General features: G+C 38.4%; 3 protein-coding genes and 1 long non-coding RNA gene across 5 annotated transcripts in view; 1 reads left to right on the forward strand and 3 right to left on the reverse strand.

Annotated features, from left to right (window-relative positions):
• LOC148735571 (uncharacterized) overlaps positions 1 to 2,325 on the reverse strand; it is a 10,051-nt gene extending 7,726 nt beyond the window's left edge. Inside the window, exon 1 of the long non-coding RNA XR_015998814.1 lies at positions 2,095 to 2,325. This is a non-coding gene — a long non-coding RNA (uncharacterized LOC148735571). The remainder of the gene's footprint in view (positions 1 to 2,094) is intronic.
• A 1,760-nt stretch (positions 2,326 to 4,085) lies between these two features.
• On the reverse strand, positions 4,086 to 6,201 carry LOC148735572 (uncharacterized). Its single transcript, XM_088753575.1, has 2 exons — positions 5,195 to 6,201; positions 4,086 to 5,037 (listed from the first exon to the last, which is right to left on the reverse strand). Exons 1-2 carry the CDS (start codon positions 5,424 to 5,426, stop codon positions 4,868 to 4,870), a joined length of 402 nt encoding a protein of 133 aa, XP_088609701.1. The 5' UTR covers positions 5,427 to 6,201; the 3' UTR covers positions 4,086 to 4,867.
• A 2,487-nt stretch (positions 6,202 to 8,688) lies between these two features.
• The window catches only part of LOC148735573 (uncharacterized), a 33,049-nt gene continuing 19,266 nt past the window's right edge, over positions 8,689 to 22,471 (reverse strand). For both annotated transcript variants that reach the window (XM_088753573.1, XM_088753572.1), the window contains 9 exons: positions 16,502 to 16,605; positions 14,380 to 14,682; positions 13,890 to 14,010; positions 12,671 to 12,835; positions 12,494 to 12,555; positions 11,712 to 11,758; positions 11,153 to 11,256; positions 10,599 to 10,658; positions 8,689 to 9,645 (listed from right to left, as the gene is read on the reverse strand). In XM_088753573.1, the coding sequence (XP_088609699.1) occupies positions 9,545 to 9,645; positions 10,599 to 10,658; positions 11,153 to 11,256; positions 11,712 to 11,758; positions 12,494 to 12,555; positions 12,671 to 12,835; positions 13,890 to 14,010; positions 14,380 to 14,676 (957 nt within the window). In that variant the 5' untranslated portion in view covers positions 14,677 to 14,682; positions 16,502 to 16,605 and the 3' untranslated portion in view covers positions 8,689 to 9,544. The remainder of the gene's footprint in view (positions 9,646 to 10,598; positions 10,659 to 11,152; positions 11,257 to 11,711; positions 11,759 to 12,493; positions 12,556 to 12,670; positions 12,836 to 13,889; positions 14,011 to 14,379; positions 14,683 to 16,501; positions 16,606 to 22,471) is intronic.
• LOC148735574 (uncharacterized) lies at positions 17,396 to 20,796 on the forward strand. Its single transcript, XM_088753574.1, has 2 exons — positions 17,396 to 19,493; positions 20,164 to 20,796. Exon 2 carries the CDS (start codon positions 20,226 to 20,228, stop codon positions 20,685 to 20,687), a length of 462 nt encoding a protein of 153 aa, XP_088609700.1. The 5' UTR covers positions 17,396 to 19,493; positions 20,164 to 20,225; the 3' UTR covers positions 20,688 to 20,796.

A 22,471-nucleotide genomic window follows, 5' to 3' on the forward strand; every position in this document is an offset into this window, starting at 1 on the left:
ATCTTTTGAACCTGATTTATGTAAAGGGGTCACCTTCGCTTTTTTCCATTCTGCAGGGATAACGTTTTGTTGGATAGTTAAATTAAAAATGAGCGATAGTGGATAGGCCAGGGCGTCTGATCCGTCTTTTAGTAGACGAGATGGAATACCATCAACACCTGTAGCTTTCTTCGGTTTTAAATCTTTAAGAGCCTTTCTAACTTCCGTCACGGTGATCTTTCGTAGATTAAATTTTTCTGGGCGGACAATTTGCGGTAGCCATTTGGAAAAGGATCGCGCGGTTGATCGGTGGATCGACCTTAAATCTTCGGCACAAGAGACAAAGAAGCTATTGAAGGTGTTACACTTGTCTTTTGCTTCATTAGCTGTACGAGCAGTAGCGCTGCTACTCTTTGAGCCATTTCCGAGTTGCCGTTTTAGGTTTTTCCAGGTCCCACGGGAATCTCCTCTTGTCTCCTGGAACAGTTCGTTGTAATATCTTTCTTTCTCTTTTCTGAGCTTCAAAGTCACAACATTGCGTAAGCGCTTGTAAGAGCTCCAATGAAGCTCATTGTTTGACCTCAATGCCAGATTATGAAAGCGGTCTCTTTCATTTATTAGATGTTTTACCTCACGTGTCAGCCATGGTACTTTATTTCCCCTGACTCGCACGCGGATTCTTGGGGCATGGGTGTCGGCTACTTCACAAAAAAGGTGTTTAAATGAGTCCCATGCGTCCTCAACATCTGCGAAGGAATTTATCAATGACCATGGAACTTTTTTTAGATCTTCAATGAAAGCATCACGATTAAAACGCTTGAAATTCCGGGTATCAATTATCCTCGGGGGAGGCGGTTTCAAACGATGTAATTTACGGACGGCATATGTTGCGGAGTGATCACTAAAGCCAACTGGTATTACCCCGGAGACATATAGATCCGGACGACTGGTAAAAAATAAATCGATCAGGGTCTTTGAATTTTCAGTTATGCGAGTGAAATTGTCAATAATCTGCCGCAGACTAAACTCTTTCGCCATGTTCATAAAGCGCTTCGTAGATGCAGGTTTATTCGACTGTTTCAGGTCGAAATTCAGATCCCCGGTAACGACAATTTCCTTTTCCCGATCAGCCATTACTGTTAACATATTTCTCAAGCCCTCAACGTAAGTTGCAACGTTGTCCGCATTCGGTGGGCGGTAGCAGGAACATAAAATAAAACCTTTAGATTTTGGAGGTGTTATTTCCATCCAAAGGCATTGAATATCCGGTTGATCATTTTCAAATTCTTGAATAACTTTGTAATTGAGGTTCGAGGAAATGTAAATGAGAACACCACCATTTCGGCGAGTTTTATCTCTTCGTACAAGTGAGTAGCCGGGAAGCTGAATTTCACTGTCACTGATTGATGAATCTAGCCAAGTTTCGTTTAGGGACAGAACGTGCGGTAGGTGGGTCTCACAAAAAACTCGGATCTCATCCATCTTGTTGACAAGACTTCGCACATTCAAATTACAAATTCTTAAGCCTTTTACCGTACTCAACTTGAAGTTTCCACTTTGAGAAGTTGATTTTGGACCAGGGTTTCGCTCAACATTGCCACTGGACAAGAGTAGCGATAAGCATAGGCAATAGGCCAAAGTAGAGGTGGTGTGCTTTGAGAGTTTGACTTTATGGTTGCCCGCCATATCGACTGCTCGAGCTGCAAACTCATTCAGCGCAGTTTGAGCTATTTTTGCCTTGAAGTCGCTTTTCCAGCGCTCGTTTAATCCTTCCAAAGGTTCTTCACCAAGCAGACTACCATGTCGAAATATTTTATGCCGGTTTACCGGCAAAATAAAGCAAAGAAGGTGAAATAAGTAAAGAGCTGCCGAGATGCCAACCAACCCTCTTGTCGCCATGTCGGAAAAACTCCAAATGTTGGTATGTAATACCTTTTCTCATTCCTTATTCATTCTATTCATGTTTATTGTTGCACGTCTGTTTGCACAATAATTCTTAATAAAGACCTTTATTGTTATTATTATTATTATTTTTTCTCAAAGTTTTGACAAAAGGTTGAACCAGAGAAGAAATCTCACTTTTATTTTCTTTTATAAAATTATTCAGTGCCATACCTTGTTCATATAAACTGATGCTTCCTTCGGACCAAAATTCCCTGGGTGAGTATATTTGTTTGCATCATTCAAATCACATGACTTGTCTTTTAACGGAAGTTTTTACTCTTGCAGCGAGATTCACTCGAACAGATCAACACGCACTCGTTAATACTGGAAGTTTTTCGTGTCGAAGCAACGTGACCGGAAAGGTGATGACCATACTCTGAATATGTGGAGCGACGGCACTGCTCACTAGCTTGGCTTGGCTGTACGTGCCATATGACGATGGACATGACAAAATAACAAAGCAACATGGTTTTCTAATGAAATGACGAGAAAACAAATGCTTGATTGAAATGAAAGCAATGCTACAAGCTAAGACCGTGAAGAAAATTTAAGGAATACTCGCTGGCTGGTGCAGCCAAACTCAGCTAGCCACAACGACTGTTGGAAAGTTCTCAAAATAATATAGTTGCTCAAAGTGTACCTACCGTATGTGAGACACTTTTGAGATCTTCCACAGGAGCTTGCGCAATTCGAGTACAGACCGCGAGCAGGACTTAACAAGGGCTTGTGTAATCCAGCTATAGTAGTCCTTTGTAACAAGATAACAATACGAAGGCTACTTCTTTAAAAGAGAAGCTAAAATTAACAATGTTGCTCTTAACGTCTCAATAAACTAAATCCAACAAGATAAAGAACGTCTGTTTCTAAACAGTGGACGACCCAACATACGGCATACAAAAGATGTCATTACTAATTAAAAATGTCATCAACCACGCGAAATTGCACAACTTTGTTTATTTTCAATTCTAGCCAGTAAACATGAAAACTAAACCCAAGACGATTGATAAAACAGAAATGAAACAGGGAAGATCGATATGAGTAATCAAATTCAGAAGTTTCCGTAATTATTTGATGAAATTCACATTGAAAGAAAAGATAATTAACTAAAAGAGAGATATTCCAATTGGCAAACATTTAAAATAAATATGTTAAAGTGCACATGACTCGAAATCTCCTCCCCATTTTTATTTCTTATTATTAAAATTTAGGTATTACTTGATCAAATTCTGGTGTTAGAACCTTCATGGAAGCGCTTTAGTAGTTTTCCCGCCGGCTCAAAGTTGAGCATTTTTCCCAAAAATGTGCGACAATTCCCGTGCGGCCAAAATTCCTCTGTGACGTTATCAGTTGTGTAGATTGCGCCCGGAAACATGGCGGATAAGTGAACTCAAAGTCAGAGTCTCAGAGTCTTCGGGAAATCTTGTGTAGCTGGTGGCCCCGGGTAAGTCAGCTGTACGAATTCAAGTCAAACCCAAGGCATATGAATGCATCTTTTTCCTTTTAATAAAATTTTAAGAAGGAAATGGACGAAATTCGTCCATAAACATCGGCCAGGTTTTAAGCCATAGAAGACCTCAGTGTTGTGTTATGTGCATTTCGCGCCAGACAGCTTTTGTCGAAAGATAAGCATTAGAGATCAGCCGAGCTTTCGAAGGCTTGAGAAGGGAGCATTCCCAACGATCGATGTTGCAGTCAGGCAAGAGAATGTTCCAGAAGGGACAGATCGAGGACTGCGGAGGGTAAGTTATATTCGAATAATTTATAATTAATGGCAATCGACATGTCTACTGATCATGTTTACTTTGATAAATTCGATCGATCTTGACATTACCGCTCTTATCTAATAATCTGTACGCAAATTTATCATTTTCTCAGGTGGTCAGAGAGGTCTTAAATAACACAGTAGCTCTCCTTCGCAGACTGTGAAACTTGTGTAGTGATCATTACTTGTTGGAAATATTTGCTCTGATTTTATTGCTTGACATTCAGTTGGCATTTCGATGCGAGGGATAAAGCAATCTGCATTGCCAGCTATATTTGACTGATTATTGCCAAGATTACTTGGTGGCAGAACTAACAAAAAAAAAGAAGTTCAACGTATTATTTGTTGCAAAATTACAAATCATGAGGATGGAAATGCAAAGAGACACCTTTTTGTTATTATTTTTTACTTTTTACTTAATTAGTTGCTGAACAAGATTCCATGCAGTCTTCACAAAATAAACTTGCTGAAAAAGAACCTCCAGCAAATGCAAAAACCCAGGACATCGACGTAACCACCGCCCCACGCTAATGGATGCCTAACATGGAAAGAGCAAATTTTTGAGCACTAGGCATATTATTTGTTATTGTTTTGAAAAGTTCACATTTAAATGTTAGGGACCCAAAATTTGCAGTTGCTAACTTTGATAGTCTTCTGTGCATTTTTGGCCAGGGCTAGGGGGGAGGGGGCACTTGACCCATGTTTAGGTATAAGGTGCCATTGGGTTGTTGAAACCCTGAAACACCCATTGTTTCTTCCTGTCATCAGGATGTACTGAAATTCTGTCAACATGCAGTTGTGTTATAATGCTGATAGGGCAATTTAACGGTACTGACAACAATATTGTTCTGAAAAATAGTTTAATGCCTTCTAAATAAATACAGATAAACATCATACTCAGTGAGTCTTGCAGCGGTACCCTGTCAGACCCTAATTAGCACAGCCGCGCTTGAAATTATATACCCTGTGCAGGGAGGAGGGAGTAAAAACCTTACCCTATCCAGTGGTGCATCATGATGTAGCCCATGTAGGAGAGTAAACTGTTCCCCTCCCCCATGAAGGATTTACTGCAGCCTAAATTACTGAGTGTACTAAGCTAAGCAAAAATAAGCAGATCATTGTGGAGCAAGTCAATTCAAATTTACTTGTAAAATTCTATTAGAAATAATAGGACAATAATGATTACATCTCAGTTCCTTTCTTCTGCTGATGTATATCCAGTTGCGCTGTGGGACCCATATTTAGATCTGATATTGTGGAAAACACATGCTGGCAATGGCCTACTATTCTCCCAGCCCAAGTAGCTGAAGATCCATCGAACCAGCCACCTGTAGGCTGTAGCTCTAAGAAATCTGTGATAAAGGTTTGAAGACATAATTTATTGTGAGAAAATCAACATTTGCCTTGCTGATAGACAAAAAAGATCCAGGACAGTCTTGAATACAGAGGCTGACAGAAAATTATTTACTAATTATACATCTTGCTGTTATGTAAAAAAATTGTACTCACTCGTTTTCTGAGGTGCCATTTCTGCGGCGATACGTTTTCCCATTTCTGTCCCGAAGTAACGGTGCCACCTGTCTCCGGACTGTGTGATGCACGGTATCCGTTCAATACTTCCATCAAATGCAAGTTTTCCACGTGCACAGTCCACCTCCATGCAGCACCTAAACTTGCGAGCTGATACCAGCATAGCATCACTGCACTGGGTAAAGGAACACGTGATGAAAAATAAAACCATGGTGAGCTTATCTCTTTCTCAAGTAGAAAAAAATAAAAGCTAATTTTCCGAGTGCAATTGAAAGGCCGGATGAAACAGCATCCCTAAGGTTGGTTGTAATTTCACCATCATGTTTCGTTTTAGCTTTAGCGTATACAAACGGGGTACATTAGAACAAGGTAAGACACACTTATCACGTACTGGCGGGTTCCGTTTTCTCAAATCTTCGCGATAAAGTGGCAGAAGATAAGCCATCTTCATCCTCGTCATTCCTCTTCTTGTCCGTTGCTGTCACTCTCATCGGAGTTTGCCAAAGTTCGTCTTGGTAAGCGACTATCTCGCCCATGATGCCTGTACTGACTTCTTCAGAACTTGAGAATGATTCTACATCATCCTCAGGTGATGTACAAGAGAACCCTTGATGGCTGTGATTGGTTTCCGACATATTTAGCTCGTAAACGACAAGTAGAATAACTCAAAACAACGGCTTGATCACTGGGAACATCATCTCCAACACAACCGATGACGTGACAGCTCCATTAGTCGTTCCCAGGCTGTTGTCCCATATTTTGCAGAAAAATGCGAACTTTAATCGCATTTTAAAATGTGTTCTTGAAACGTTGTGACTTACTTTTTTTCCCTGAAATACTTCTCATAACATATATTTTTTAATGTAAGGGTATAATTTCGAGTCATGTGCACTTTAACAAAGACCGAAATAGCAACACGTTTTCGGTCAAATCGAATATTCTGGTCAAAGAGAACTGCCTTCCAGACAAGTTGAGTGAGTTTAAGGTCGCAGCGTGACAGTGGCTATGACTGGCTATTGAAGCAACGAAGAGTTTTGAAAGTTTAATTCTAAGAAAAACAAGTTGGTAATTTAACCATATGCATTCCCATTTCAGGTGACTGATTGATAAATGATCCAATATCTTCAACGGAAAACAACAAGAAATAGACAGAAAATAGACAGATAGACAGAAAAATAAACAAACGGAACCTGTAGTAATAATTAGTCTTGTGTCCTTCTTCCCGTGGCAGTGCAATTTTTCTAAAAGCGTGTCGGTTACTTTTTCGGTTTGCTTGCTTGTTTTTTATTTTTATTTACTATTTTCAAGTCTCAGCTGCTTAGCGCTACTGGAGTCACTAAGTATATCGAGATGATATGGAGTGCTTTATTGAACAATCTACAATTGTCGCGTATTTTCCTCTCCTCCTTAATTATTTATTTAGTTAATTCAAATTCTATCTTATGTCATGTTTCTCTACGGGCTTGAAAAATTCTATATTTATCCCAACCATTGCACAAAGAAAGTGTAGAAAGGTTTTCAAATAGGGTTGAACGTGAAAGTGTCCGTGAAAAATTTAGTGCTGGAAGAAAAAATAGATTCAGGAATGGGTGCAGCTTGATATGAAAAAAAAAAAAAAAACTTTAGCTGAAAGGTTTGTTTTGCAGCAATGCGATTCTATGATCTTAAAAAGGACAAAATAAAACATATTCAAAGGTACAGGCACGAATTATTGGAAAATAGGAAGCCCAAAAGATGTTTTCAACTAAGCACGTCCAGCGAATGCGGTTTGAGTGTATTCCAAATCAATGAACCGTTTTTGTTATCGAAACTAGCGAGGAAGTGGCGTTGATTGAATTTGCAGAAACTTGCAGGTATTCTGTCAGTGGGTGGATGGTTTAGAAGATTGCAGGTATATTAGGCTCATGTACCAGTTTCCCCTATGTTCAATTTATCGATAAAGAACTGAAGCGGATATAAGCAAGAAAGTGAAAAAAAAAATTGCACTTTAACGTTGAGGTTTTTTCTTTTTAAAACCACTATTTTACACCTTTTATTTAAATACCACATTGGACTTTTTTCAGGAACAGATCCAATATTCATAAGTTAGGTGTCTAACAGTATACCTCACAATGTCTTTAAACTTGCCATGCTTAAAAACATTCTTTTTACAAAAGGTCAGTGAGCCCAGACGACGATTTATAATTTGTCAATTAAAATAACGAAGCAGTTCATTGTTTATTCCTAACAACCTCAAGAGTAGTCATTATAACTTTCCTTGAGTTCGCTAATGCAACAACATAATGCTTAGAAATACTCTTTTAAGTAATACTGAAGAGTCAAAACGTAAGACGACATTGTATTCAACAATAAAATCATTTCTTTATTTGGCGATCAAAGTCGAATTTGTCAATTATGATCACACAATTAAGAGCTCTTGAAATTTCATTATTCTAAGCGGAAATTAGTAGCTTCCTTTTTAAACCAAAACGGATAGTGTGGACAGAGTTTTTTTTGTTTACATAATATCATTGAATTAAGAAATAATTATCAAGATGCGTCGAGATATATTGAGAGATAATCGTAATTTTTTTCCTTTTGTATGATTCTTCAATGCCATACCTTGCTCATATCAACCGAACCTTTCCTCTGACCAAAATCCTTTGGGTGTGAATCAGTAATCAATCATAATACATGCGGCCTGCTGTTTTCGGCATGGTGCGCTCTTCTGCGTTTTAGCGAAGCATGCGCAGCCTAACCCCATACTTACAAATTTTTAAAATAGTTACTCATCAAGCTGGAAAAATTTGTGTTAAGACCGTGCGACCAACTGCACAAGGTGATACTCTTAGCATATGCGGCCAACTGCATTGCCAGAAAAAAAATATGGCCGATACGTAAGTAGAAGGGGAGGGTGAGCGTAATGTGCAAACGTGTACTTTGAAAATTCCATTTTTTTGCGATAGGAATCTTAGGTGCAAACTCATGGAGTACACAAACTCGGATGCGAGCTTCAGTGCACCTTACCATGGGCAGGTGGTAGCCGTGCAAGAAAAGAACTTGTAGACTCTCGTTTTGAGCGGGGAAATCATACTGATTCGGTTGTAATTTGAAACGTATCGATTCTAAGTATTTTGCATCTTCTAATTAACTTGCACAGTAATAATAGTCAGAGCGAGAGCTACGTCAAACAGATGAAATATTTTTTAATAATTCAAAATTTCGGTGAAAGGGTTGAATCTGTGTGAAATAGAGAATACTATTGATAAAAGTAATATGAAAAGGCTACTATAAAAATGGGAATAGCTAGCAACGAGCAACGTGAGAAAGAAAGACATAAACCTCCCGAAAATAGACTGAAAAGAAATCAACAACAACAAAAAAAAAGAAAAAAAAGAAAGTAAATTACAAATTAGTCGAGAAAGGAGAGGAGTTAATTTGCTCCCACGCTAAGGCCCAGAAAAGAAATCTAAAAAAATTGTTATCAAAGGTGGTTTGATTCTAGCGTCAGTCTATGATTTATTGCTGTTTTGATGAAGGCAAAAGATTACATGAATTTTCCCTCAAATTATTTGCATTCGTCATATTTCCCTTGGTATGTCTCAGATATTGAGTATTGATCACTCCTGGAATAAGTAAACAAACTATCAATCGTATCATTTCTTCATTTATCATTTTGAACTTTACATTCCTCAACTGATTCACTTATTTATTGAATGATGTATCTATTCACCCCTGTAATTAGCTACATATAGTTGATCCATTTATTCATTTTCCTTTATTATATCTTTTTGTCTGTTGGAATGACAAGTCCAAGGATAAACTTTTTGTTCCTTCAAGAGATCTGTAAGACATCAATCATTGGCAGTTAAAACCGTTTTTACTGAGATTTTTTTGTGTATTTTTTTTAACTGATAGTGTACCGATTAAAATCACCAATAGATTCAGGAGTCAACATTTAAATCCGAAAGTAATTATAACAAGTGTTGATCATTATAAATACATCTTTTCGGTTGATCCATAGACCCTTTTAAGTTCATGCGTATGAAGCGGATCTTGAGGAAAAAACAATAAAAAGAGGTAACTGTTTAGTTATTTATTTACTTTACTTCTTACAAGCTTAAGACTTCGTTGGACCACATCTTTTCTGGACATAAACCATTACTCTGCCAATTCTAACTTCAATCGACAGTCCCGCAAAAGTTGTTTACTAGAATCGGGATTGAGTTTTTAAAGTAATGATTTGAGAAAAGGGGTTTAGTCTTTCTGAGCGAGGAATAATTCATTTCTAGTATATTAATTACAATGAATTTAAATGCTACATTGAAGATTCTTTGTTCTGTGAACTGTTTACTTGACGTACAGCCTTCCTGTATGCTTTCTATATATCCCACGACTGTCATGGTCTGGTTTCTCAGGGCATGGGTAGCCATATAGAGCCCGTTTGTTGGCTGTTAGGGATGAAATGAATAAATTTATTTATTTATTTAATCACTTTCACCAGAGTGTGGTGAGGGTAGCACAACAGAGCGAGGCTCCAAATTAAGTGCGCCCAATATCCCACCCATCCCACCCCAGGGGAGGACATCCATCACACAGTAATCTCGTGTGTGGGAAATTAACGTCTCCTACCCCAACCCTGCAGGAGACGGGACCTCCATTTATTCGTCCCTATCCGAGAAGACTAGAATATCTAACCATTTCTTGATGTTATAACGATCAAGTAAGACCTTTGCTAAGCAACACAGCTGTCTCAAGTCTGACCTTTGATTCCTTACGTCTTCCAATGATATCACTTAACCATTGAATACTTAAAAACAATAACTGAATGGAGCTCTCCCTACACAATCAGAATGAGTGATACATTAACATCTTCCAAAGGAAGGCAATGGCACTGCTTCATTTTACAGGGGTGCCGCAAAAAATCTACGGTCATCATGTCATACAAAAGAATGGAAATGATGGAGAAGAGTTATTAGCAATTTACAAAGGCATTTTCCCATATTTAAGTTTTTAATTAAGTGCCCTGCGATTCGCTTTGGGTGCGTAAGAATCCCAATGTTTTTCATAAAAGCTCTTAGCTTCCTTCCCTTCCCATCCTAGCCCTGTGCTATGTCGATCTTTTAAACGCTAAATTAAAACAAAACAAAACCAACAACAAAAACAAAAAAAAGTCAAAAAATAAAACAAATTTATAAATGAAAAAAATTATCAAAGAGACCAAAGCTAACTCAGTCAGTGCTAAAAAACCCGATCTGGTTTCTTCTTTCTCGATTTGATGTCTTGTTTTGTTTTCGTTTTTGTTTTTTTTTTTACAAAAAGAAGTCGAAGAAGCCAAGAAAACACCCTTAAAAGAATATACATCATCACTTGCTTTCAATTAGTTTTGGAGATTAGTACTCACCGAACTTGGACGAAAACCAGTGGATGTTATTGCACTCACCGTTATCATGTCCATCAAAAACTAAAAGGGAAAAAAAAGATAAAATAGCAGGATAAGTGTAAGACTGGTTATCTATTAAAAATAAGCAGGCTCATAACTGCATTCTGATAAATTATGATTCATTTTCTGCGGTCAATAAGCCAAATTGAGCAATTTTCAAGTGAGCGCTCAACTTCACCCTAAAATTGGCGCAAAAGAAACTTGCACATCCTTCCAGCAAATTAGAATCAAACTTAAAAGCAGTTGCTACTTCCTCACGCGCTTGTCACGCTTTCTTGGCTTTTAGTTTAACTGTTCTTAAAACCCTAGAAGACGCCCTTCGTCCCTGCGAATGCCTGCAAGACTGAATAATAGGATACCCCAAAAGGATTCTCCGCTCTGGGCTATCGTCTGTTCCAACGGGATGAAAGATGTAGTTGTATTCGGAAATTATTATGTAAATACAAGATCGGCAAACTTCTACAAGTCTAACCGGTTTTTCCTTTTTTAAACGTTTTTAATAAATGTTCACTCACCACTGTGACACCCGGGAGGAATGCGATATCCCACGGCAGTGCTTCTGCAGTTATTAGTCTCCCAATGATAGGGATGGGAATGTGATATGATAATTCGTGGACAACTGAAATCAAAGAAGAAAATGTTTTTCAGATTCACCTAATCCTTCTGGGTCCTAAGCTGAGAAACAAATTCAGACTATTGAGCCATGTTGTCCTGAGAAAGTCCTCAGAATCCAACACAGTTTGTGGTTTCAGATTTACTTGTTGCATGACTGAACGCTGACATTGATAACATCATCATCACTTTATCGCAAGTTAAGATGGGCAACATGCACGTGATGTCAAGATCTCTTATCAATGGACCTAATGAATCAAGATTTGGCCATATCGGCTGACCAACTCTGTGTGCTGCGGGCGCCAAACTCATTCTGTTGAAGTCATCACGTTCTCTTATTTTAGTAAACAACTAAAAGCTTCGTTAAAGTGGCTTCCTCTGTACTCTAGGAATGTCCATTAGGGTTGTTGCTTGAAATACGGCAGCCAAGTTAAACGAGCACAAAATAACTAAGTAACTCACTTTCCCCGGCGACATGTTGAGTTGAATTTGTTTGGTCCACTGGGTATCTTAAAAAGAAAAAGGAAGGAAGACAGTGTTATGGTACATGCATGACGATTTTATAAATAATTTATTAAACAGTGGAGTTTTACAAGAACTTCAAGAAAAGAAAAGAAAAGAAAAGGGGAAAAAGAGAAAAGCCGAGAAAAGCCGAAGGAGAAAAGCCGTAGGAGCGCAGTTGTAAAATTAAAATGATTTTTGACTGAGTTTGATATGGCCAATCAGCTGATTACACGTCACTTGCCTTCGCGCCAATCTATCAAGTTGCTGAATGAATGGCTTCAGCATTTTTAAGCTAATGTTGTTTTCCAAATTTTTTTCCGATTTTGGCTGCTAACAACACTGACAAGTTCGTATCACTAACTTACAATTACGTTCAGGATTTTCTAGATGCGGAAGAAAACAAAAAAAAGAAAAAAGAAAAAAAGCAAAAGAAAAACCAATAGTTACTTGGCTTTGGTAATGGCATTTCTCGCGGCTAAGAACGAAAACGACAACTGGAAGATTTGCAACCGCCCGATTTAGACGTGTGCCTCAGCTGATTTCTTCCGAGAGTACGGAAAAAGTCGATGAGTGAAAATGTTGTGAGTTGAAAGCCAAGCCTATGTGATGCGCATAACCAGAGTATTAATATTAAAAAAAACTGATCATTCTATCATTCTATAGATTAGTAAATGAAAAGTGAATAAAATAAGAATAGATGGTTAAATAAAAAAGTAAATGAATAGGTATTAGACATTTACCTGATAAAATACTGTATGCGAGAGGGTGCGATCACTTTTCAGCACATCGACCCTAAAGGTTCCTAGTAAGACATAAAATTACATGTACATTTGACTGACATGCAAAAAAGAATATATTTTCTACCTATTAATATTACTATCATTATTATTATTGTAAAGCATTTTTCTCAAATTTACCTTCTGTCCTAGCTAACTCATGTATGTCACTGTCGCTCAGTTTTCTACCCTGATCCTGGTCAGTAAAGGGAACACACAGCGAGGCGTTGAGGCAGTTATTGGGTGCGCTTTGAAGGTGATCGTTGTTGTTTGAGCTGATACCCACAACTAAGGTCCATCCACCACCTGGCGAATGACAAAATGAAGTAAGTTGCTGCTCGTGTAGCCAAATGTCTTTATAACATAACCAAAGTAAAGCGCGCGCTCTGATTGGTCAATTTAGCGTCCCCCATTTGCCCATGGGTGTACGCTGCTGACGTGAGCAAATGCAAAGACTATTTTTCCGCGCGCGCTTGTTTTTTCTGGTCACGTAAGATTTGTTAAATAAAAGGGAACTCTTTAGCTACAATGTATGAATGTTATGTTATAAAACAAATGGTAAACACCACAGCGTACACTATTGAGTTATGGATGCACTTGGGAGGTTTGCTAAGCACTCAAGAAGCTAGAGTCGCTCTCGGCTATCGCCTCGAGCGACTCCTACGCTTCTTTCGTGCTTAGCAACCTCCCGCGTGCACCATAACTCAATAGCGTACGCTGTGGTGTTTACCATTTGTTAATTTATAATGTAATTGATGTCTTCCAATTAGCCTTTTCGTTGTCGTTGTTCGATAAGTATAAACGTCAGCTAAGAAAACTGTAGCAAGTATACAGATAGGACGCATCCTCGGTGATAAACTCTCCGAGAAAATTAACAAGAACTTTCACTACTTTAAGCTTAAGAAGTTTGAAGGTAGCCTCGCTGAAAACATTTCTTGTAGCAAGAGAAGAGAAAAAAGATCAAATGAAATACATATACATATGCGAAACAGCTAAAACTCAAATATCGGATACCGGAGATTGAAAAGGAACTGAGGCTGACCGTTCGTTATGAAAGTGATGATTCAACCCCACTGCATTACCCTTAATTACAACTAAAACAACACTGCCAATGAGAAAAAAGCAGCAAAATAACGTATACCCATTCTTTCTCATCTGAGGCAGAATTTGATATTTTTCTTAAAAATTTACTCACTGGGTTGGATTTCTAATGGGAACTCAGAATTTTTCCTTTGTCTCACACTCAAGACAAAACGAACAAGATCTTTCTCTATTTCTTTACCGAGCTTAAAATTTCACCATCTTTCTTATTCTTTTTTTAATTGATTTATTGCTTTCGATTTTATCCTTTTGTACCTACCATGTTTTTCCATATCACAGTTGACGTCTGCGTTTCTACTCCCAATATTTATCCAGTAGTAGCCGCTTTCCGCATTAGGCCACTTATTGAGAATTTCCGAGCAAGATTTGAATTCATCAACCTGTAGATCATATGTCATAGATGGTTACTGGCCAGAATGCTTGAGCTACTAATTTTTTATTTTTTTATGCATGTCCTTTTCTGTTTACTTTATTTCACTCTTACAAATTTAGAAACTCTATGGGCCACGCCGTATTTTAACTTGCAACCATCCGAACACTACGGTTGGTAGATAACACAAATGCTTCTTATAAATCAATTACGATATTGTCGGCTATTTGGGAGAGTGTGCATTTACTAGTTGGTCGTCATCACAAAGCAACGAGGCCTAAACGACAGTGAATTTTTCTCCAAAGTTTGGACAAAAGGCTGAGCTAGAGAGAGAAATCACACTTTTATTTTCTTTTTATAGAATTCGTCAAGGTCATACCTTGTTCATATAAACTGATCCTTCCTTCGGACCAAAATCCCCTGGGTGAGTATGTTTGTTTGCATCATTCAAATCACATGACTTATCTTTTAAACGGAAGTTCAAACTCTTGCAGCGAGACTCGCTCGAACAGATCATCACACACTCACTAATACTGGAAGTTTTTTGAGTTGAAACAACGTGACCGGAAAGATGATGACCATACTCTGAAGATGTGGAGCGACGGCACTGCTCACTGGCTTGGCTTAGCTGTGCGCGCCATATGACGATGAACAGGACAGAATAACACAGCAGCATGGTTTTCTAATGAAATAACGGGGTAACAAATATTTGATTACATACCAACTATCCAAGTACCTGACGACAATACCACAACCGCTAACCGACAAATCCAGACATAAACTACAATCCACTGAAGACTTCATTAACGCTACCAAGACTGTTCAGATACCTGACGACTACAAACTAGTGTCATTTGATGTGAAATCATTGTTCACAACTATTCCACTTCAATTGGCATTACAATGCACTGAGACTGCAATCCGACAATCTACCGACCCACTACCGCTACCGACAGACGACATTATGGACTTGCTAAACATTTGCCTAACGTCTACTTACTTTCAGTACAACGGTAAACACTACAAACAGTTACACGGCACTGCCATGGGGTCTCCAGTTTCTGTTGTTATAGCAGAAATTGTGATGCAGAACATCGAGGAACGCGCCCTTTCGACTTGCCGACAAACGATACCGCTTTGGTTACGTTACGTTGACGACACCTTCACCGCCGTTCGACACGACGAAATTGACGCATTCCACCGCCACCTTAATGAACAAAACACCGACATACAGTTTACCAGAGAAGTCGAAGAAAATGGCAAACTTCCTTTTCTAGACTGTCTGGTAAGCCACAACGACAACTCATTACGGACGACAGTTTACAGGAAACCGACACACACCGACAGATTACTAGACGAGTCATCCTACAACCTACATCACACAAAGCCACAACTATCAGAACTCTAACACGACGCGCACAACTAGTATGCGACTCGACAGACAGCTTATCCGACGAGAACAAATACCTTCACCGTGTTTTTGCGAAGAACAACTACAACAACGACTTCATCCGACGAAACACTCACCGACCCACTACCACTACCGAAACAAACGACACCGCAATCCCTACGACTACAGCAACCATACCGTACATAAAAGGCATGTCTGAAAACATCTCGCGCATCTTACTACCCTTCAATATCCGCGTCGTCCACAAACCCATCCCCACACTACGTCAGTTACTAACCAACGTTAAAGACAGAGACGAACCGAGGAACAGACAGGGAACAATTAATAAGATCAATTGTTCCGACTGCCAAGCCTCCTACATCGGTGAGACTGGCAGAAACCTCACAACAAGACTGACTGAACACAGACGGGCGACGAGGAAAGGTGATGTCAGCAATCACATTGCTGAACAGCATCGACTTACCAGCCACAACATTGACTGGGAATCTGCGCAATGCCTAACCTACAGCACTGACTATTTTCAACGACTGACTCTGGAAAGCTGGTTTACTAACTTAGAACAGACTCCCCTAAACAGATGTCAACAACTACCCGCTCCATACAAACGACTCATTCAGGACATAAACATCACAAACGACCGAAAAAGAACGACCTAACTTTACCGACAGATCGAAACAGACCAATCACGACCGCCTTACGTCACTTGAGTCTTACAGCCAATAACATCACGGCAAAACCAACCGATCATTTCACACGAACTGGAATAAGAACATTCTACTGACAACAATCATTCACTTGACTCTGACGATGACTTCCGCACAGGTTGTCGAAACGTCAGTCACTACCACCGACAACAGTCCTTCTCAGGACTACACTCACCCGCACGATCAGACTACACCTTCACAAATATTTGATTGAAATAAACTCAATGCTAAAGACTTAGATTGTGATTTATCATTTTATTGCCAAAACGCGGGTAACAATACAATGAAGATTTTAAGGAATACTCGCTGGCTGGTGCAGCCAAACTCAGCGCACCATGACCGTTGAAAACTTCTCACAATAATATAGATCCTCAAAGTGTACCTACCGTATGTGAGGCACTTTTTAAATCCTTCACAGGAGCTTGCGAAATTGGAGTACAGACGGCGAATAGGACTAAACAAAGTTTTGTATAATCCGGCTAAAGAGGTCCTATATAGCAAGATAAAAAATACGGAAGTTACTGCTTCGAAAGAGAAGTTAAAACTAAAGATATTGCAATTGGAATCTCAATAAGCTAGATCCAACAAGACAGGGGGTGGTCGGCCCAACATCTGTCATACAAAAGATGTCATTAAAAAGTAACAATTTTTATTAACTATGCGACATCGCTCAACTTTAAATTAACGATTTTGCTCGTAACGTCTCGATAAACTAAATCCAACAAAACAAAGAACATCTACATCTAAATAGTGGAGCGCCCAACGTCTGTCTTACAGAGGATGTGATCAAAAATTAACAATGTCACAATTCTCTGAATTTGTGTTTTCAACCCCAGCCAGTAAACATGAAATCTAAAACCAGGAAGTAACAAAAGAAAAATTAAACATGAAACATATATATGAGTAATCTAATTCAGAAGCCTCCGTAATTATTTGACGAAATTCATATTTTAAAAAGATAACTGACTAAAATAAGAAATTTAACAATTGGTAAACATTTAAAATAAATACAAATTAATCGAATGAAGCCTTATACTGCTGTAAAAAGTAACATGTTTCATAAATCCGAGCTTTCGCCGATCAACGGCATCATCAGGGATAAGAAAATATTCCGGGAGCGCTATATATATGTGTGTGTAAAAAGAGTGTGTGGTGAAGTGTGTGAAAGACGTGACTATTTGTGAAAGCTGTAGAAATAAACTGTGAATGGAACATAATAAAGGCTCTAATGATAGACCGTCTAAACAAAGGGTGTAAAAGATAATTAACGCTCCCGGAATATTTTCTTATCCCTGATGATGCCGTTGATCGGCGAAAGCTCGGATTTATGAAATATTTTACTTTTTACAGCAGTGTAAGGCTCCATTCGATTAATTTGTATATATTTCAACAATACTGCTGAAAGATAACATGAAAAAATTATTTAAAATTAGCATATTAGCAAAAATCGAAATAGCAACACGTTTTCTGTCAAATCGAATATTCTTGTCGAACAGAATTGCCGTCCAGATAAGTAGAGTGAGTTTAAGATCGCAGCGGGACAGTGGCTATGGCTTGCTATTACAGCAACGAAAAGTGTGATAAATTTAATTCTAAGAAAAAAACAGGTTGGTAGTTTAACCAATCCAAATTAAGGTGACTAAAACATCAGAAAATAGACAGAAGATAGACAGATAGACATATAATAGAGAAACAGAACCCAGATTTTCTAAAAGTGTATCGGTTACTGTTTCGGTATGCTTGCTTATTTTTATTTTAATTTAATATTTTTAAGGAAATCTAAGCTGGCTACCGCTGTTGGAGTCACTCCGTATATCGTGATGATATGGAGTGCTTTATTGAACAATGTATAGTTTTCGCGAGTTTTCTTCTCGTCCTTAATTATTGGTCTAGATAATTAAATTTTATCTTATCTTATGTTACTCTCCCAGACTGAAAAACATTTTTATCCTAAGGTTTTCAGATAGAGTTTAATGCGAAACTTTCTATTCAATGCTATCATATCATCTTAGAATAGACAAAAGTAAACATATTCAAAGGAATAGGTACGAATTTTTGGAAAACAAGAAGCCTAAAAAATGTTTTCAACAAAACACAGTGCTTTCTGAATTTTTTCCCAAAACAATGAACTGCTTTTGTTATTGAAACTAGCTAGGAAGTGGCGTTGATTAAATTTGCTGAAACTTGCAGGTAATTTGATGATGCTGATACTCTGTTGGTTGGGTGACGTATTGGTAGATTGTAAGTATATTGGGCTCACGGACCACTTTTTGATATGTTGAATTTATTGATAAAGATTTGAAGCCGGCTTCAGCAAGGAAGTAGAACAGGTTTGCACTTTGACGCTGAAGTTTTCTTTATTTTTCAAATTAAATAGCATTTTACAACTTTTTACTTTAATATTACATCGGAATTTTTTTGGAATTGATCCAGTATTTATCAGCCAGGTGTAGGACATGTTTCTTTAAAATTGCCACGCTTAAAACATTCCTTGAAACTTTGTACAAAAGATCAGTGAGCTCAGACTAGGGTTTATAATATGTCAAATAAAACAGCGAAGCAGTTCATTTTTTATTCCTAGAGAATAGCTACTCCTCAAGAGTAGCCATTGTAACTTTTTTTGAGTTCGCTAATGCAACTACACAATGTTTGAGAATACTCTTTAAAGTAATAAATAATTAAAAACAGAAGTGAAACTCGTATTCGACAATAAAACCATCCCTTTATTTGGCTAACGAAGCCGAATCTGTACATCATAGTCACACTGTCAAGAGCTCTTAGAATTTCATTACCTTATGCGAAAATTGAATATTACCTCAAGTAGCTGTAGTTCCCAGGATTTGCCTCCGTAAATATGCTAATGTATTTACGATGCCCAATGGGCAAATTCAATCTAGCAATTAAAAGAATTTGTTTAAGAATGAATGGTTCTGTCCTTAACTTGAAATCTGAACAGGTTTTGGACTAACCTCGCTTTCACGGTTATTCCTTTGTATCGGAGTTGTTTTCTAGGCTGGTTTACTAGATTTTTGTTTTCATGTTTATTGGGTAGGGCGGAAAGTATACAAACTCAAATAGTCATGGGATATCACGTTTTTAATGACATTGCTAATTTTTAATGACTTCTTTTGTATGCCAACTCTTAGGCCATCTACCATTTAGATAGAGAGGTTCTTTGCCATGTCAGATTAAGCTACTTGAGAAGTTGAGAGCAAAATTGCTTCTAATCTTCTTTCGAAGCAGTAACTTCCGTTTTGTTTTGTTGTTGTAAAGGCCTCCATCGCTTGATTACTTAAACCGTTGTTGAGTCCCCCTAGCAGCCTGTACTCGAATCTGGCAAAGCTCTGTAGCGGATCTAAAAAGGGCCAAAGGCCAAAGGTAGGTACACTGTAAAAGGGCCTAGCCAAAGGTAGGTACACTGTAAGGAACTTTATTATTTGAATAGTTTCCAACGGTCATAGGTCGTTGAGTTTCGTTAAGCCAACCAGAGAACATTCCTAAAATCTTTACGTGTTCACACTTGCGTTTTGGCGATAAAATAATACTTACATGTTATATTGGAAAATTTCACTCATTGATTTATCTATGGATGACTGTCGATTAACGGTCACATAGTTTTTATCTTAAAATGACATGTTAGTGGCAAGTTTGCAAAAGAGCATTTGTACTGGACCAGTCTAAAAGTTTTAGACTTACTGATGATAACAGCCTCGAGAGGTAAAATTTAAGTGTCAAAATGTTATCTAATTTTTGGGGCGATATAAACCTGCCTGAAGTTTAATCCAAATGGAAAGTCTTTCTTAGTCAGATTTTACAGACTATGGAATAAATTATCTTTAGAATTAAGACGTAAAGATTCTCTTCCTGCATTTAAGAAGAGGGGCACAGATATCAAGCAACAACTAAACTGAGATATCAACTTTAATAATGATAGAACTGAAAGGGAGAGACAAGACGGTTACTTTCTGATATCATCTGATACTGTAACAACTGATAGAGCATTATCTTTTATAACTTTTATATTTTTTATTTTACTTTATGGTACAAGAGCTTGGCCTTCAGACGGCTTACTCTGGTGACGATGCGGTGTACAAGTATATCAGAAAGCTAATGGCCCCACGATTCCTTCCGTTTAGAGAGATCCTGCCGATGTTCGTTCGCATCAAGGCCCAGGCCCAAACAGAGCAGCTGAAGAGTCTCGTTGACTACGTCATGCGACAGTGGATCGAAAGCCAGGTGTTTGCTCCAAGAAACTGGTGCGTCTACAAACAGCCGATCCGGACCAATAATGATCTTGAAGGTTGGCATAACGCACTCAATCGCCGAGCGGGGGGACAATGCGGCTTGCCGATGTATTTTTTAATCGAGTTGCTTGATAGGGAGGCAAAACTTACAGCCGTGACAATCAGGCTTGTATCAGGCAATAAACTTAAAAGAATTCAACGTAGTGTAACTAGGAATATCCAGGCTAAGCTATTTGCAAGCTGGAAAAAGTACGAGAACAACGAAAAGACTGCCGCCCAACTACTCAAGACTTGTTCTCGGCTTAACGGACCAGTTCGTGCGAACTAAAACTTCTCTGTAAATATGACAAATTGGTTTCAGATAAGTATTTCATAGGTTTTTTGTGCTTGTAAATATTTGATACTATATATTATAATAAAATTGCTGTTGTTATTTAGTTGACGTTCCATTTTATTTATTACTCGATTATAAGGCTGGAAAAGTTGAAGATAGAATGTTAATTTATATCGAAATACATTAATGAATTGGTGCGGTTGTTGCAACAACTGTCAAAACGTGCAAATTGATCTGAAGTCAATCAAGTGAAACTGGTAGTGACTCAAGGATCAGGATTGCATTCTAAACATCAATAAGCAACTTTTTTTTCGTTAGTCTTGGATATCTGACGTTGGCGAATTGACCAGTAGGACGTTGGCGAATCGACATAGGACGTTGGCGAATCAACCTAACACGTTGGCGAACAAGACGTTAGCGAAACAACTCGTTGGCGAAACTACCGCAATTCGTAGCCCGTGCGGTAGAGAGTAATCGAACGTGTAAAATATTCATATTTGGGAATATTTAGTGTTTTAAATGGCCATATTTTGTTCCCCATACTATTCCTTATAACGCATTCAGATTCTCAACGGTTGCTCGCGTAATTAACACCACGTCACACAGCGCGTGACACTTTCATGAAATAATCCCTCGCTTTTGCTCAAGACGTGAGCTTGGGACGCCTGTGGTATGACATTGACAAATTGTATGGAGGAAACATAATGATAATCTTTAATACATCTCGAACACCGGAATAACACGGGTCGCTGAGAGTGACCTCCAAATATTTAGCACGACAGATTATGAGATTTGCGCTTCTACTGAAAAATACGTTTCCGCATACCTTCACATGGTCAATTTTCTTCAAATTTAGATTTTTGGTCAAGTTTTAATGGTCAAAGAGTAATGTCTAATTTCTGAAAAAAGTTTTTGAAAAAGGTGATGTTGGCAAAGAAATGGAGGTTTTACTCCAGAGAAGAAAGAGGTTCTCTAAGAGTTTGGGAACTTGACAGCGGTAACAGGGGTATGTTCAAAGAGACGGGGGGGTGTCCGGGTCGGACACATATAGCGGCGTCGATGTCGAATAACAACAGTACAGCTCATTAACCCAACGAATTTAATGACGGCGAAGAATTCCAATGTTTACAAAACCATCCGGTCGCCCATTCATCATAAATTACGAGGCTCAGGGAGCCGTAAAAACCACATGATGAAAGGCGGTAAACGAAAGAAAAGAAAACAGTTTTTACGTACCTAAATCATTCACAAGCGCTTTTCCTCGCGCGTAAAGGGGCTCGAAAAATAAAATTACTACTGAAGGATTGTGGTCTACTGACGTACAAAAAAAATGAGGAACGGAACGGACTAACATAAAACCTTGACGAGGAATAGCCTCAACATCCCGGGGGATAGGGCTGAGAAAACCCAGCAGTTAAGAAATTTGATCTCAACCTAAGTGTTCAGTGTTCAGTGTTTAGGTACGCCAATGTTCACAGCACAGCATGAAATGATGAATTTACGTATCTTTAGCATTTGCGTAAAGATCCGTAAATATATGGCGTTTTCTTTACGGAAAAGTAACGCATTCCGTAAAGACGCGTAAATGCAAGGAACGCGTAAAGAATACGTAAACAATGTTACATATTCGTAAAGAATATGGGTCAAAGATGGATACAACTCACTGCTTTCTAATTAGTAACCCCCCAAAAATTGACATAATCGTGTTTCGTCTGTCTTAGGTAAAACTTTATGTATTTTGAGCAATTTCGCTGGAGACACTTTACGCGTCTTTAACA

Source organism: Stylophora pistillata, chromosome 3 (genome assembly GCF_964205215.1).
Source record: "Stylophora pistillata chromosome 3, jaStyPist1.2, whole genome shotgun sequence".
Taxonomy (NCBI): domain Eukaryota; kingdom Metazoa; phylum Cnidaria; class Anthozoa; order Scleractinia; family Pocilloporidae; genus Stylophora; species Stylophora pistillata.